This window comes from Chlorocebus sabaeus, chromosome 12, assembly GCF_047675955.1.
Source record: "Chlorocebus sabaeus isolate Y175 chromosome 12, mChlSab1.0.hap1, whole genome shotgun sequence".
Lineage (NCBI taxonomy): Eukaryota > Metazoa > Chordata > Mammalia > Primates > Cercopithecidae > Chlorocebus > Chlorocebus sabaeus.
The window spans coordinates 79343354-79361004 of record NC_132915.1 but is presented as its reverse complement, the minus strand read 5'-3'; the positions used below and the strand labels follow the sequence as shown (position 1 = coordinate 79361004).

The 17651-nt window shown below is 42.9% G+C and overlaps 1 protein-coding gene across 4 annotated transcripts in view; it reads left to right on the top strand.

The window, feature by feature from the left end:
* Positions 1-17651, top strand: part of PTPN3 (protein tyrosine phosphatase non-receptor type 3) — a 122154-nt gene that overhangs the window by 58725 nt on the left and 45778 nt on the right. For 3 of the 4 annotated variants that reach the window (XM_007968467.3, XM_007968470.3, XM_073021826.1), the window contains 6 exons: positions 1157-1277; positions 2418-2505; positions 6036-6124; positions 10539-10602; positions 12072-12244; positions 16350-16484. In XM_007968467.3, coding sequence (XP_007966658.2) covers positions 1157-1277; positions 2418-2505; positions 6036-6124; positions 10539-10602; positions 12072-12244; positions 16350-16484 — 670 coding nt within the window. The remainder of the gene's footprint in view (positions 1-1156; positions 1278-2417; positions 2506-6035; positions 6125-10538; positions 10603-12071; positions 12245-16349; positions 16485-17651) is intronic. The other variant, XM_007968469.3, reaches the window with a different exon arrangement.

The following is a 17651-nucleotide window of genomic DNA, read 5'->3' as shown; positions in this document are numbered from 1 at the left end:
AAAGATCAGGGCTGGTTTTTTTTTTTAAAGATGAAGTAGAAGCTTTTGTTTGTTTGTTTGTTTGTCAAGAAAATGGAATACGAGATCAGTTGCCCCATTAGAGCTAGAGATTATCTTCTTCTGTTTTTAGACAAATGGGAAAACTTTGTAGAGAAAGGAAATGGATGTCCTCAGGTCCCATAAGCCTGGTCCTTGGCTCTTCACCTGGTGCCAGCCTTTTTTCAAGTTTCCTCAATGTTCCAGACACCCAAATGGTTTGAGTCCTTGGGGTAGCCATGTACAGGTTGAGCACTGCACAACTCTCAAGAATGCCCATCACATCATAGGCATCAACAATTCAATTCACATTGGCAGACAACAGTCAAGGGTCTCAAGGGAGCAGTACTATTTGGCCGAGGGGCTAGTCTCGAAGTCACCCTTCCTTTTCCCTCTGTACCTGCAGGTCCCTAATATGATTCCCCTGACAGCCCCAGAATCTCTCTTCATATCTTCTGACTCCCCTTAGAATGTGTCTTTCTCCCTAGGAACTTTGCTGTTGCCTGAGCCCTGACCATTCGTCCCCACTCACTCCCACCCCTTGTCCCTGTGGCCTCTGAGCATACCCTGGTCCCCTTTCTTCCACATCTCCCTGAATCCCAGGTGATGGGTCGGGATGCAGAGAGTGGTCAGGTCTGCATGGCCTCCCTTCTGCCTACACCCAGTTTTTAGAGCAGATTGGTCCAGTGTTATGGTAACCTTGGGGTATGGCAGAGAAAGCCTGTACTGGGTGTGGCATACGAATTGTGGCATTTTCTTTATGGGTTCTCTATCCAGTGACATGAGTGTAAACTGCTGTGCTGACCACAGTATATGGAAGAGGTATGGGATTAGAACAGGGCCTAGGTTCAAACACCATCTCCCAATTTTCTCCCTCTGTGTCCTTGGGAAGAATGAGAATTTGATTGGATCATGTGTAATAGTATCTTAGCCCATAGTGAAGGCTCAGATAAGTGTGGAGTCTGGAGCTAGTGAGAAGCTTCAGTTCATGTGGTGCAGAACTTACCGGAAAAGTATTTCCAATTAATGTTATTCTGGTGATGCTGTAGATGCTTATAAATACAGACCATATTAAAAAGGCAAAACTAATTATGATTTTCCCCTTATTCTGTCTTGATAGCTCATTTTGGAGACTATAATTCTTCCGTACATCATCCAGGCTATCTTTCCGATAGTCGGTTTATACCCGATCAAAATGATGACTTTTTAACAAAAGTCGAATCTCTGCATGAGCAGCACAGGTGAGGGGGGCTGGGGTGGCCTACTTTGGGAACTTGGGTCGGGTATTTTCAGACATCATATCCCTTTGTGTTTGATGCAACCTCTTTCTTTTGTGCATGAATCCTCTTTCAAGATGTCGGGGGTTTTTGAACCTTTGAGCTGGTATGGTGGCAGATATATTTGGCATAACTAGCATTTCTGTAAAGTGTAAAATCCAGTTAAGAGTTTAGGGTGATGGCTGCTGCATCCTTTTCAGGATGTCATTGAAATCAGTAAATTCCTGAAGGAAATGACCATTTTGAAATCTGATTGCCCCACCAATGGACTGTACCAAGGTAAACCTCTTAGCAGTTTACCACATTTGGTAAAACAAGCTGTTCCTTCAGGTCTTGTTAAACAGACAGACAGACAGACGTGCAGTGCTGACCAGTCTCCTGTGTTCAGTTTGTGAAAAGTGCTCTGCGTCCAAGTGAGGAGCATGAGTCTTCTGCAGTTGCCCCTGCATATTTGTTGCGAGCCTCAGCTCCGACACATATGCCCAATTCTGGCTGCTCTTCCCCTTCCTCGTTTCACTTAAAGCTACAGCGGCAGCTGTTCAGTCTGGGTCAAATAAAGGCCACCCTGACCAAGAAGGCCAGCTCTCAAGGGGCTGCTTTCTTCTTGGGAAAGCCATAAAAACAAAGGCCAGGCAACCAAGCGTCCTTTTAAGAAAGCACTGCCAAACCTCTCTCCCAGAATTACTCCCAGGGCAGAAGTCAATGTCCTAAAATAGTACGGAGCCAGTGGCGTTTGAAAGTTTGAGGCCACTGCCAAAAGAAGAGATAAAGGCAGAGAGACCTAAAGATTCCCTACGAATTAGCAACTTGGAATAATTAGGGCAGGGATTCTGAAGGTAACAGTCTTCTACATCTGAATATTGAGAGCCCACTAAAGGAAGTGTTATTTAATTTAAAAATGAGAGGGTTAGAGGGAGTCAAATTCCATGGATAAGAAGAAAAACTTGCTTTAGCAGAATTTAGTGTTAGATTGCTTAAGATTGATAACATAAGGCATTTAAATAACCTTACAGAAATAGTATCAAATGTTCTAGATTTTTTAAAATTGGAGATAATGCCCTCTATTTATTGAATGAACTCTGCTCTTTGTCTTTTCTTCTGTAGTGGGCTAAAACAATCAGAAGCAGAATCCTGCTATATCAACATAGCACGGACCCTCGACTTCTATGGAGTAGAACTGCACAGTGGTAGGGTATGTATTCTTGTTATGTCTTGGATCAAACATTATGTTTTTATTTTAATCTCTGAGAGTTTGAAAACTTCTTTGATGAAACTATTTCATTGTAACAGGACTTTAAAAAAGATATTTGGAAGGTTTATTAAGTAATACTGAATTTTTTGTTGGTCATTTGTCCAATTGCTTTTTTTTAATGTTTGCTTTTGTACTTGAAGACTTTCCTTTTGAGAGGTTAGGGTCTTAGAAACTGGTAATTTTTGTAAGACCATTTTATATTATGGTTTTAACAGGCAAAAAATAGGTATAAATTCATTTTTCAAGTGACAGTTTAAGGGGCCAAGATTTCTACTTAATCTCAAGTGCTGCCCAAATTGGAGCAACTTACTCAAATATGATAGTTTTTTTTAAAAAAGATTATGGTGGTTTGATTGTGAAAATCAATAAATATTTGAAATTAGTTGTGGCCGTTTTGACAGGATTTACTAACATCTGTCATCTGCCAAGCAATTTCTATGCACCAGTGGATTATTTCCTGCAGTAATACCATGAGTTCTGTGTATTATCATTTACCCTGTTTTACAGATGGAGAAACTGATACTCAGGGACTTAACCGAGGTCACACAGCACACAAGTTGTAGCTTCAGCACATGACCCCTCACTGTCTAATCAGCATCTGACCTTTCAGCAGTGACATACGTTTTCTACCTGATTGGCCCATATCATATCCAAAAGGAAGCAAATATTAATTGAGCACCTACTAAATACTAGTCTTTATCTAGATGCTTTCATATGAGACCATAAGGTCTCTCACATGGGATCATAGAAGCCTTGTGAAATCGACATTCTAGTTATCCCTGTTTTATAGATGAGAAAACTGAGGCTCATAGAGATTGAGTAAATGATCAAATTTTAAATCTATGTATTTTCATAGTTTATAGAAACACTTTATTTTTGTTTCACTTCGGTCCCTTTACAGTCCTGTGAGGTAGGCAAGTTGTGATATAGGAAATAAGGAAGGAAAATGATCTTACAAAATACCAGCTTTGGGACTTGACCATTCATTTTTATTCCATTTGCAAATAGTATTTTATCTTAGATAGAATGTTTCAGAGAACTTTAGTTGTTGGTGAAGTAGGACTTTATATCTGCCTGAGTTGAGCTGTGCCCTCCCACCCCGAGCAAGAACTGTCAGTGAAATGACCCTCAAGGGCTGTGAGGCCAGATGAGAACTGCGTGGCTAAGACCCCCAAGGTATCAGAGGGGGTTTGGTCATGCTAGGCTGTTCTATATGAACTAAAAACCCCTAAATCTCCATAGCTTCGTATCACAAGGTTTATCTTTCAGTAATTCAAAGCTTGCATTGAGTCCAGGAGTCTTCCAGGGCAGCGCCCACCCCATCTACTGCAATCACTCGGCAGTCGAGGCTGCTTCCATGTCATGGCTATCTTCCCATGTGGCCTCCATGTTTGTCACAAGGGAACAGGAAGCCGCAGGGTTACACACCAGCTCTTAAATGCTTCAGCCCAAAAGAGACATACATTTCTCCTGCTCAGAGCACAGTGGCCAGAACTAGTCACCGGGCTCTGCCCTCTGCAAGGGGAGCTGGGAAATGTGGGGTTGGGCCTGGGAGTTGAGTGGACAGTAACTGTGCTGCAGGGGTTGAGATGCATGCTGAAAGACCACAGGATTAGGAGATTTGAGACCTGGTCTTTGGCCCACCCAAACCATTCGTTTATTTCCTTGTTCACTCAATTTTGATTTCCTTTGCTAATTTGTTCTGTCACACCTGCTTCATACTCCCTCTGTTGTGATCTCAAGTATCACATTTAAATGCAATTCTATCCTTCGTCAATCACATTTGGTTTTGTTGTGAGCGTGTGATTTCTGTTGGGTACTGAAAGTGAGTACTCTCTGGACTTTCCACCATATCAGCACTGTTTCATTTGTCCAGTTTCTCTAACTCCGTGTTCATGTTGCGGTTCACAAATGATCTGTCCCACGGCAAAGGGGAATGGACGTTTCTTATGCCTTCCACATGCGGAACTCTCTTCTAGAAGCTCCACATGCCAAGCCCCCTTCTAGGTTTTTATCTTCTCTCATTTCGGCCAGATAAAAACCCTTCGGGGTGGGTTCTATCATCTTTATTGTACAAGAAGAAAAACTGAGTCTCAGGAGCCCAAAATAATACAGCTAGTAGGTGCCAGACTGAAGGTTCACACTCAGTTGTAACTGACTCAAGCTGTGCCCTTTCTTTATAATTACTAGTATCTGGGCCAGGCACAGTGGCTCACGCCTTTAATCCCAGCATTTTGGGAGGCCGAGGCAGGAGGATCCTTAAGCCCAGGAGTTCAAGACCAGCCTAGGCAGCATAGTGTGACCCCATCTCTACAAAAAATAAAAAATTAGCTGGGCGTGATGGCACATGCCTGTAGTCCCAGCTACTTGGGAAGCTGAGGCTGGAGGATCACTTGAGCCCAGGAGGTTGAGGCTGCAGTGAGCCACGTTTGCAGCACTGCACTCTAGCCTGGGCATCAAAGCGAAACACTATCTCTCAGAGAAAAGCCAAACAAACAAAAACCAAGTATCTGATTGGGAAAACAAGAAAGTAAATGACTCAAGAAGAGGAACTATTTTGTTTTTAAATTTTATTTGTACTCACCTTGTTCTCAAACAGATTTAAAACAGCTTGTAGTGGCTGTGTCTTCTGTATCCTCACTGTCCACAGCAATGCCCAGCACTTAGGCTTGTGTAAATGTTGGATACATTGGATTTAGAAGCAACATTTTTTTTTTTTTTTTCTTAAACAGGGTCTCCCTCTGCTGCCTAGGCTGGAGCATGGTGGCACAGTCATGGCTCACTGCAGCCTCAGCTTTGCAGGCTCAAGCAGTCCTCCCACCTCAGCCTCCTGAGTAGCTGGGACTACAGGCATGTGCTACCACACCCAGCTAATTTTTTGTGTTGTTTTTTAGAGACAGGGTTTCGCCGTGTTGCCCAGGTTGGCCTCAAACTCCTGGGCTCAAGGGATCCACCCTCCTTGGCCTCATAAAGTGCTGGGATTATAGGCGTGAGCCACCTCACCCAGCCAGCATTTATTTCTTAAGTAGATTTAGAATCAGCAGTTCTAAACTTAAACATTTTCATCATCATTTCGTAATAGCTAAAGCCTTTACAGTAATGGAAATTGAGATTTGTAAAACGCTTTGCAAAGGGGCGAGGCCTTTCTGATTTAGTGCTGATTGTTGAAAATTTAAAGCTTGAGTGTTCATTTAAATGATTCCATGGAATGAGTGGGCTTATTTGGTAACTTTCTAGACCAGTGGCACCCACATGTTGCTTGACAGGCTGTGTTCATTTTAGAAGAATTTGGTACTTAGTGCTTGGATCTTAAGTATCTGTTAAGTGGGGCTTTTTGCCTGTTTTCAGAGCATTTTCCCATTTGGAGCCTAAACGTATTACTATTTATAACAGCGTGGGTGCTTTAAAGTCACCAGAGGGCATAAGCATGACTGTAACACTCTGTGGATCTGAGATCTTCCTTTTTACAGGATCTGCACAATTTAGACCTTATGATTGGAATTGCTTCCGCGGGCATTGCTGTGTACCGAAAATACATTTGCACAAGTTTCTATCCTTGGTAAGTGCAAACAGTTCTCATTATTTTCTGAATCATGCTTTAAAAATATGCCAAACAAAAGTAATGTTACCTCCCGTTCTAAACATTTATTTCTAAAGAAAGGATAGAGATTTCCCGCCCCCTCCCCGAGTTTTAACCTCTCACCTCTAAATTTGATCCAGATTTAGTACTTAGGAAAATTTGAGTTTGGTTTTCATTAGCATTCCCCTCCCCCAACTCACCCTGTGGTTTGGGATACTCTGAAAACCTGGTGGATAAAATGGCACAGGCAGGCCTTGGCATAAGGAATTTTTCCCGGGTAGTACATTGGTCAGAATTCAGAGAAGAGCTTTCTCTGGGCAGGAACCATAGTTTCAGTTCTGTTCCTTGGTTATTAATTGGACCTTTACCAAGTGTCCAGCTCTGTTCTAAACTCTAAAGGAACCCAAAGACATGTACAACTGAGTGCTTGCCCTCTGAGCTCACAGGCCTGGTGGGAAGAGACCTGTAGGCCAGCCTGTCCCGCATTACTCGTGAGTGGAACTGAATTTTGGAGAGAAGTTTGAGTTTAATGTGCCAGGCAACAGGGAGCTTTCTTAGGGGAAACACCACCAAAATAATACCATCTACATAATGATAGCATGATGGTACAAGGAATGGGCATAGCACGCATCGCCAGGAAGGTAGAGGAGAGTGAGTACCACAGATGGCAGGAGATGCAGATGGAAAAGGACAAATGGGGAAGAAACATGGAGTTTTGGCAAAACAGTGGCAGCAAGGAAGGAAGTTAGAAAATGGGGATAAGAGAAGATTTGGTGCCAGGTATGTGCCACACAGAGTTTGACCTTTGACGTCTAAATCTGCTCCCCAGCTTGGGAACATAGAATTTCATTACCTGAAACACAAAGATGTTCATCACAGCATTATTTATAACAGGAAAAAAAACCTGTAAGTAACTTAAGTAAAATTATGGAGTATTATGTAATAATATATATAGTATTAATGAGTTAATAATATAATACTCCATTGTTATATACTCTATTATATATAACAATAATATATATTACACATAAATATGTAATTATATAATATATAACAAAATTATTATTAATAGCAGTAATTCTTATTGCATGCTTACTGTGTCCAAGTCCTGTTACTGTGTGTTTTCTTTGATTTATCTCCTTTAAACTGGAAATAGGCCTATATAGGTTATTATCCCCATTTTCACAGAGGAGGAAACAGAGGTACAAAGAAGTTAAGTAAGAACCTGTCCAGAGTCACACAGCTAATAATCAAAGTAGTTGAAACTCACATCAGAGTCCAGCTCCAGAGCCTGGACTTTTTTTTCAACACTAAAAATGGTATTTGTAGGAAAACGCTTAAGTAGGATACATACTTGTAGACGCTGTTCAGTTAAGTTTCAATATATCTATTTTCCAAAACCAAAAACTATGACAGCCCTGTTCAATTTGACACAAAAATCAGTGTAACAGATAGCAGGGCCTTCTCTCCATCTGTCATTCACCTCCTCTCTGTGAGAAGCCCCTCAGAGGAAGCAAGAAACTATAGCCTGCTTGGTGGGCTGGGGTGTGCCCAGGCAGCTCTCTGGCCCGCTCAGGACTAAGATCAGGCTAAGTAGAGGGCACAGTGGGCACAGGGCTCATTTTTCTGCACCCAGCCCCTCCAATGCTGGGGGCTTCCTCCAGGTGCCATGGGCCTAAAGCCCCCTGGGTCCAGCTTAACTGTGGCCAAACCTCCTAAGGGCCCACAGACAAGGGCTGGACCCTCACATTGTGGAGCAGATGTGGGTCCCACAGGGTCACTGCAGGAGAGAGAAGTGGGAGACTTGGTCAGGAGAAGCAGGTTTGTGAACAGAAACCTTTTTGGCAGAGCCTGCAGGGACTCTTCAACCCCTGGGCTCACCCACAGATCTGCTGAAGCCTCCCTCAGCCTTCAACATCAAGCCGTCTCCTGTCAAGGCCTGGCCCCTACCCCCAGTGCAAACCTCAGAGACCAGCGGGGAGGCCAGCACCAGATGGTGACCCCAGGGTGACAAGGGAGGTACATGGGCAAATGCCCAAGAGGGGCAGGACATAAGAAGGGCCCTGAGCATGCAGGGAAGGGCACTCACCAGGATCCGAATACCAGCTGAGCTTTGGCCCAAGGAAAATTCTAGAGAAGAAGGGGCAGAGTATATAGGTCCAGAGACGAGAGAGAACCCAGCTAGTGAGTCAGGAGTAGCTGGGGCAGGCCAGGCTGGAGCTGGCCATGGGCCTGGGGAGCAGCAGGAGAGGGGCCAGGTCATGGAGGGCTTCACAGGCCATAGGAGTCTATAGGCTTAGTTCTTAGTGCTCTTATGAGACTCTAGGCATTCCTGCATGCAGTGCTTGCAGTGCTCATAGTTACAGTGATTTACTTCTATGCATCATTCTTTATGTGGTACCTGTCTCCCTCACTGGATTATAAGCCTCTGGATGGCAGTGGCTCCATGTCTTCTTCCCTCTGTCCCCAGGACATGCCATAGGACTTTGTACATCCTAGGCTCTCAGTGTGTGTGTGTGTGTGTGTGTGTGTGTGTGTGTGTGTGTGTGTGTTTCTTATGAATGAGTGAAGGGCAGTAGGGAGCCCCCCTGAGGCCCCAAGCCTGGAAACGAGAGAGTTCAGATTTGACAGCTCAGGGAGAGAGCTGTCAGGTTGGGAAATTGGGGTCAGCATGGGAAAGGGATGCTGAGCTGGAGCCCTAGGAACCATAGGAGGCCTGCCAGGCCCTCCTACCCCTGTATATGAAGCCAGGGTTGGGGGGAGTAAGAGGTCCACAGATTCCCATGGGCCAGACAAAGCAATGTGAGAACTCAAAAGGGAGTTGGTTCTTCCGACTCGTTCTGCAGAACAGGAATTTTTGCATCTGCCAATTGGCAGAGAAGAATCATGAGGAGACTCCCCAGACTTCAGGGAGATGGCAGAGCAGTAACACACACTAGAAAGAGTATCTCTAAAAGGGGTGAGCCCAAACACCCTTCTTATCCTTAGACTATTAAGCTGCAGTCACCCAAAAAAATTTACTTCACAGTTACATCTACCAACAGATTGTTGAAAATAGATGTGTATTAGGTAATATTTCATATGTAATAGAAGTATATTGCTGATCCTTCTGGGGGAATGTCCCATGAATAGTTCAACTTTCTTTTTACCTACACAGCCTCTCCATTCTAGAATGCTCTACCAAGGTCTTTATGTGATCCTAGAAAATAGTAAAATTCCTTCATTTCCCCAAAAGTATTTCAGAAGTGAAGATTCCAGCAGGGAAATACGCACCCTTTGTATGGATTGCAGAAGTTTTTCATAAATGAATGATAGTCAACCCTTGGTGTACTTGGGGTTCCAAGACCACTTGTAGTTACCAAAATCTGCACAGACTTGTCACACACTTGGCTCCGCAGAACTTGTGTATATGAAAAGCCAGCCCTTTGTATATGTGGGTTTCGCATCCTGCAAATACTGCATTTTCTGTCCATGTTTGGTTAAAAAGAGTCCCCCAGATAGTGGACTCCACATAGTTCAAACCTTTGTTGATCAAGGGTCAACTGTAAATTTATTTTGAAAGTTATGTTTTTAATTAAAGGAACAAGCATTGCAGGCCTACTGTGTGTCAAGGTAGGGACTTGACATTCCTCCTCTGCTTGAATCCTCATAAGGCCGCTCTCTGAGAAGGGCAGAGTTTTCACCACTGTTGGGAAGACTTCACAGTGGAGAGCTTAGGAGCACAGGCTTCAGAGTCAGCTGAGACCTGGGTGCAGGTCCTGGCTCCAGGAATTTCTAGTTAAGTGATCTTGAGCACTTTGGTGATGTCTCTGAGCCTCAGTTTCCTCATCTGAAAACTGGGTATAACAATATGTACTTTTCAGGATTGTTGCAGGATTTCAGTGAGGGGATGTTTATAAAGCTCTTAGTAGCAGCCTAGTATATAAAAAATGTTCAGTTAATGGTGACTAAATTCTGTTATCTTGCAAATGTTAAGTAGGCTACTTGACACGTGGCTGTTAAGTAATAGAGCTGGGGTTCGGACCAGGTCTGTCCTCTTTCAGCTGCTCCATGCTGCTCTCAGCTGTCTTCCCCATGTATATACCGGCTCACGCAGAGCTGCAATGCCACAAAAGCAGCTTATAGCAAAGAGAGCGCATGGCCCATGTTTCTTGTTATTTAAAAGCTACATCATAATCCAGTGGCCCTTATGCAGTGCTCAGCTTCAGTCAGCTACTTGGTGTTAGCCTGCGGCAATGGGGCTGCCATCATTTCTACAGAGAAGTAAACTCTAGGCAGCCAAGAGCCCCCACTCATTGGGATCATGGAATAAAGGACATGCACTGAGAGGCATCAGCTTCAACCTGGTCGATCCCTGATGTGCTTTGTTTGTGTTTTGTTTTATTTTTTGAAGGGTGAACATTCTCAAAATTTCTTTCAAAAGGAAAAAGTTCTTTATACATCAGCGACAGAAACAGGTGAGTAGTTATGTCCGTGCTTGCTTTGTTTCATGCATATGTACGTGTGTGGTTAGAGACAGGGTCTCGCTATGTTGCCCAGACTGGGCTCAGAGGATCCTCCTGCCTCAGCCTCCCAAGTAGCTGGGACTAGAAACATGCACCACTTTGCCCCACTTGTGTTTTTAAGTCACTTCTGCTTTTAGTTCTTTAAGGGTTGAAGGCAGTTTGCCATGTATATAACAGGCAAGAAAGAGCATGCCATTGTGGGGCCAGAGTCTACAGGACCCAGTCATTGTATAATTCTGCTTAGCTTGTTTTGGAGTCAGAGACAGTGGTTTCAGATTCTGGCTCTTCCACTTACCAGCTAGACAGGTTACTTAATGTTCCCTAGCCCAAGTTACCTTGTTTCCAGAAATGCTATAATGCCCACTTCTTAGGGAATTGTGAAGATTTAATAAAAGAGTATTGGTCAAAGCACCTGGCAGAGAGCCCACCGCTAAGTAGCAGTGAATGTCAGCAAGGTCAGTTCCCTCCCATGATGTGTTGAAACTGCACGATGGCTTGGTAGGTGTGCATATCTCATAAGCAAAGTCCATGGCACTGTCCATTTGCTCATCCATACAGAGATGTAGAACTTAGAGGTGAGGAAACTGAGGCTCCCACCGCTAGTGAGTCGGGGGAGCTGGAATTTGAACCAGATCATTACGAATCCGAGACACCTGCTCTTTCCACAACACTACACTCCATCTTTTTATGCTGCATGATTTTCACTTACTGTCACTGTGTCCATTTCCCAATTTTTCAAAGGTAATATGTGCTTAAAATGACCTCACAGAGCAGTGAACTCTTAGGAACGAGGACACAAAAGCTCAGAGCAACTAGGACTGGAATCTGGGTCTCCTGGCCCCCCCAGTGCAAGATTCAGGGTGGCACAAAAATGCATAAGATGGCAATTGAACATGAAAACAGAAAACCTAAACTCATGCAGAATGCAGGCAAAGCAAATGATTAAAATGATTATTATATATGAGCACTGGATTCAACTCTGTGCTTTGTGCAAAGCAAATAGAGAAAAACCCAAAATGTTATAAACTTGCTGTTGTCTGATAGATGAAAGAGTATTCCTTCAGGAGAGAGATGTTCCCAGAGCTAAAATTTAAAAGGAGTGTATCAGACGATTTTTATCTGGTTGCTCCAAATACATCCAGCCTAGAAATGTAAACAGATTTGAAATAAAAGCATTCGTGGAGGAGCACAGATGATGACAAAGAATAGATCCTGGTCATCTCTATTACCATATTCATAAAGACGGTTAACAAATCATGCTCTTGAATATTCCGGTAACACTGGTTTGTGGCCAAGGCATTTTGAAACTAGTTTTCTGCTGTCTGTTGCATCTTACCTCATTTCACCAATGTGGGTTAAATGCTTGCAAGTCCCTGCTCCTATGTCTGTGTGGGTGAAATCTTGACTGTTTTTCCTCCCAGGCTGAATCCAGGGAACATATTGTGGCCTTCAACATGCTGAATTACCGATCTTGCAAAAACTTGTGGAAATCCTGTGTTGAGCACCATACGTTCTTTCAGGCAAAGAAGCTACTACCTCAGGAAAAGAATGTTCTGTCTCAGTACTGGACTATGGGCTCTCGGAACACCAAAAAGTGAGTGTGCTGTAAAGACTGTATCCACACTAGGCTGAGATGTAAATGCATCCTGTTCACCAGTGAATAGAGGACATTATTGGGCGGAGGAGGAAACCTATAGCCCAGGGGCCCCAGGCATTGGGTCTCTGGACCATGACTAAAAGTCTCCTGGGGTCAGCAGTGTCTGAGGGACATCTCGTGTTCCCAGCGTTTGTTTCTCTCCCCTCAACTCTGTGAACTCAGCACTTCCAAGCAGTCAGATGGCAGCTGTACCCTGCAATATGACATAATAAAGGAAATGGAGCAGTGGCTCTGTGTGTCTCCTGGTGCCAGCATATTGGGCTATCCCAGCCTGATGCCACCACGCTAGCCTCTCCCACAGAACATTAATTCCATAAGATGCTCTATAAAAATGAATGAAGGAATAGAAAAACATTTCCAGAGTCAGGTGACTTTGGGATATATTGCCTATAATAATTACAAAATAACAGTAGTAATCACAGTTGATAATTACTGGGCATTTACTTTGTGCTGAGCACATAATTATATTTGACTCTTACAACTCTCCTATGAGATAGGTACTATTATCCACAGGAATGATATTCAAAATATTTAATGACTAGTACAGGAAAAGAAATGGATGTAAATTTATAGATGTTTATGTATAAATATATATAATACATATATTTTTAAATTCTAATTTAGATTAAAATTTAGTCTCTAAATAAAATGACTAGTACAGTAAAAGAAATGGATATAAATTTATTTATATAATTCATACATACATTTAAAAATTTTAATTATAATAAATTTATTCTCTAAATGAAATAACCATGCAGTTTGTATTTTTGTTTTCTTTGCTTTAAGACTACCCTCTAAGTATAAGAGGTAGCATAAATTGTCAATTTATTCTTATAATTTCTTTTTTCTTTTTTTTTTGGAAATGGAGTCTTACTCTGTCACCCATGCTGGAGTGCAGTGGTGCCATCTTGGCTCCCTGCAACCTCCACCTCCCGGGTTCAAGCGATTCTTTTGCCTCAGCCTCCTAAGTAGCTAGGATTACAGGAGCACACCACCACGCCTGGCTGATTTTTGTACTTTTAGTGGAGACAGGGTTTCACCATGTTGACCAGCCTGGTCTCGAACTCCTGACCTCAGGTGATCCACCCACCTCGGCCTCCCAAAGCTCTGGGATTATAGGCATGAGCCACTGTGCCCAGCCTATTCTTACTTGTTTTTTTTGTTGTTGTTTTGTTTTGTTTTTTTGAGACAGTCTCACTCTGTCGCCCAGGCTGGAATGCAGTGGCATGATCTCAGCTCACTGCAACCTGTCTCCTGGGTTCAAGGAATTCTCCTACCTCAGCCTCCCAAGTAGCTGGAATTACAGGTGCCCACCACCACGCCCAGCTGATTTTTGCATTTTTGGTAGAGATGGGGTTTCACCACATTAGGCAGGCTGGTCTCGAACTCCTGACCTCAGGTGGTTCGCCTGCCTCAGCCTCCCAAAGTGCTGGGACAACAGGTGTGAGCCACCGTGCCCAGCCATAATTTCTAAATCATTTGTTGGTTTTTCAAAATTGTTTTCGTGATTTGTTGTTGATGTGGCTATTACTAAAAATGAGACCCATGTCTGAGCCATTATCTATCTGATATGTGGAACTGCATCAGACTGTTCAAGTTACTTTCCTAATACATTAATAATCATTAGGAAACTTGTAGACTGAATAAGTAGCTAACTTTTTTTTAGTATCAGTGATTTTATTTATGGTGCTAAATACTCTCTCTCAGCTTCTGATGAACCAAGAGCGAATATATTAAGTTTTTAGCTCTTATAATACTGTTTAGTATTTTTATACATTCAGTAGCTCTACTGTTGAACAAGCCATGAAAATAACTTATTGGATTATATCATTGACTTAGATTGGACCTGATCCTCAGGCCAGATGAGAGAAGGAATGGGGAGGCAATTGAAAGCATGCCCTCTGTTGCTGAGCTACCTGGGTTCAAATCCTGCCTCTGTCACTTGAGCTTTAATTTGTTGCTTCTATTTCTTCATCTGCAAAGCTTTGTCATCTGCATGCATCCAATGCCAGCAGGGCTGGGTTCTGGTCTTGTATTGTGGCACAAGAAAATACCCCTATTTTGGTGACTGAAAGCAACACCCATTCTATTATATCTCATGATTTTGTGAGTCAGGAATCCCAGAAGGGCTTGGCTAGATGCCTCTTCTACTCTGTGTAGTATAGATTGGGATTTCTCAGTGAATGTGGCCAGAGGATCCAAGATAACTTTTCTTGCATACCTGGTGTCTGGATGGAATGGTTGGAAGGCTGGACTCACCTGGACTCCTTAGCATCCCCATCTGGATGCTCCAGAAGGGTAGTTGAATTTCTTACATGGACACTCAGGGTTCCAGGAGCCAAAGGCAGAACCATTCAGCCTTCTTAAGGGTGAGACCTGGCACTGGCACAGCAACTCTGTTGCTGAAAGCAGTCACAAGCCAACCCAGATGCAAGACTCAAAGAACTTCAGTCATCTTTAATCTGCCACAGGGGATCATTTGGGTTGGGAGGATGGCTTGGGAGGACAAGTCAGCAGTTCTTTTACTACCTGTGCCAGCGTCAGCATACTGGTGAATTTCAAGTCTCATTACCTCCATTTTACAGATGAGGAAACTGAGGCTTAGAAGGGTCACATGACTTGCCCAGCCCCTAGAGATACAGCTACACATCTGCTTATCGGGCCTTCTGAAAGGTTCCACATAAAAAGAAATTTGTTGGGTTATTTTCCAAGCTTATGGGACAATGGAACACTTTTTTTTTCAGAGTCCCTATTAATAACCCATGACACATTAAACCTTGGAGTCGGGCAGCTTGCTTCCCTTGTTTTGATCCTGTGCTCTTCATCACTGGCAGTGTGGTTTCTGATGTAGGCCTGCCTCAGAGGAAAGAGTCTCCCAGTGATGCTGTTGTGAGCATTTGGTCAGGGTGACAACAGCATTTCTTAATGTGAATTAGTACATGATGTGCTACAGGGCGTTTCATATTGTTTACGTTCTTTTGTTTGTTCTTTGTTCTGTTTTGTTTTGTTGGTTGGTTGATGTCACACCACAAGGAAATACGTAGAATGTTTTCATAAGACATTAAAACCTAGTTTAAAATTTAGAGATGCCAGAACCAAAGTTGTCCCTTTAACAGGGTGACAGGCTTCATGCTTTATTCTCTCAAATAATTCATTCTCTGAGGGGTCTAGATCGCTAAGATTTAAATTCTCTAGGTATAAATAAAATTCAGAAGTAACCTTCAGGGTAGCACATTTCAAAGAACATAGCTTGAAACTGTATTTCCTTTTTTTTTTTTTTTTTTTTTGAGACAGAGTCTTACTCTGTTTCCCAGACTGGAGTGCAGTAGTGCGATCTTTGCTCACTGCAACCTCTGTCTCGGGGATTCAAGGGGTTCTCATGCCTCAGCCTCCCAAGTAGCTGGAATTACAGGCATGTGCCTCTACACCTGACTAATTTTTGTATTTTTAGTAGAGATAGGGTTTTGCCATGTTGGCCAGGCTGGTCTTGAACTCCTGACCTCAAGTGATCCACCCACCTCAGCCTCCCAAAATGCTGGGATTACAGGCATGAACCACTGTGCCCAGCTTGAAGCTACTTTCTAAGCACATTTTCAGTTTCTCTCTTGAAGAGTTACCAGTGATTTATGGTGACAGCTCCTGCCGGCTAGGATGATGAAGAGCACCTGAAAAGGTGGTTAATATTTTTACTTAGGCCAGTGTGAATAAAATAAGAATTCCTTGAAATCACTTGAGCTGTTATTTCTGTGTGATCCTGGAATTCCTTCTAATCTGGTTAGGTTTGGTTATATTCTGGAAACAGCTTTGTTGCTTGAGTAGTGAAGACAAGAAAGGATTTTCACCAGAAGAAAAGAAATCACATAAGGAAATTCCAGGACAGACAGGAATCGCTTTTGAGCTGTCTCCCTCTACTCCCCATAACTTTGGCGTTAACCTGCCATCCGTCAGACAAGAAGCATGTGTAGACTGTTTCACACATGCAGTAATTTCTTTCCTGTTGAACATGTCAGTGTAGAAAGTGAACCTGCATCTGGTTTTTCAGGTCGGTAAATAACCAATATTGCAAAAAGGTGATTGGCGGGATGGTGTGGAACCCAGCCATGCGGAGATCCTTATCAGTGGAGCACTTAGAAACCAAGAGTCTGCCTTCTCGTTCCCCTCCCATTACTCCCAACTGGTATGTCCTCCTTTTTTTTTGTACTACCCAACAGTAGACACTTTATCTCTTTTAAAAATAAAAACTCAACTTATAAAGTCCTAAAGATAGATGACCTACAATCAGAGTTTACATTTGCATTTTAGGCTCTTGGCAGAAGTAACTGTTTTCATGAAGTACACAAGTGTAGCTAAATGTTTTCCATCGTGTATAATGCTGAGATGCTCTTTTTAAAAAACTTACTAGATCTAAATAATTTGGGAAACTCTAGCCTGCTGAAAGGCCTCCTTTGGAATCACAGCACACATTAGCATATTAAACACTCTGAGATGTCCTGTGATAAAGAAGTATGGTTGACTTTCCTTAATTCATGTTTTCCATTAATATCCCACAAAATAAACGTTGGGGAAAACTCATGCAGGTACGTGATGTAAATGATGTAAGGATGTATGACCTTCAGCAGCAGAAGCAAATGCACATCAGGAAGTAGCCAGCCAACTTAAAAGAATGAGCTCAGCTTAAAAGGAAATAGGTGGTCAGGGCACTGGGTTTGTAGCCGAAAGACCTAAACTCAGATTTTGGCCCTTCTGTTAATTAACAAGTCTCTTTACCTCTGTAGCCTCAGTTTCCCCATCTCTTAAAAAGATTATAAAAACTACCGCAAATGAAATAATAATGTACAAGTACGTAGTAAGCTTTTAAAAGAGTCAGGTGGAATTATCATTATCTTATTATAATGGTCCCCAAAGACATCACACCATTTTTGTGAATGCCTCCAAAAAGGCTAGGGGCCAGAAGGGGAAACCTAGCAAGGAAACATTGCCCCCAGCTCCACACTGGAGTAAGAGTGTGGCTGTAAATACCTGAGCCAGGATCTGCTAAGCCTAAGAGAAACTGGGAGACAGGCAGACAGAGGAGATGCTGTGCTGGGCCTGCTAGGGAAGGACTCTTCACTGGGAGCCTAATGCTCTGGGAAGGGACAATGACAGTATTTAGTGTTAGAAATCAGGACATAACTGAATAGATTTGCTTCTTGGTTTCCAACATTTAGATACCTCATTCTAAAGAGGTAAATTTATGCTATAATACAGCAGCTTAATTTATCTGAAAATCTCATTGGCAGCAATGCCAGGGGCCCAGAGAGCCCAGGACGGGATCCAGGGGAACAGCGGGGTTAGATGTTGCCAC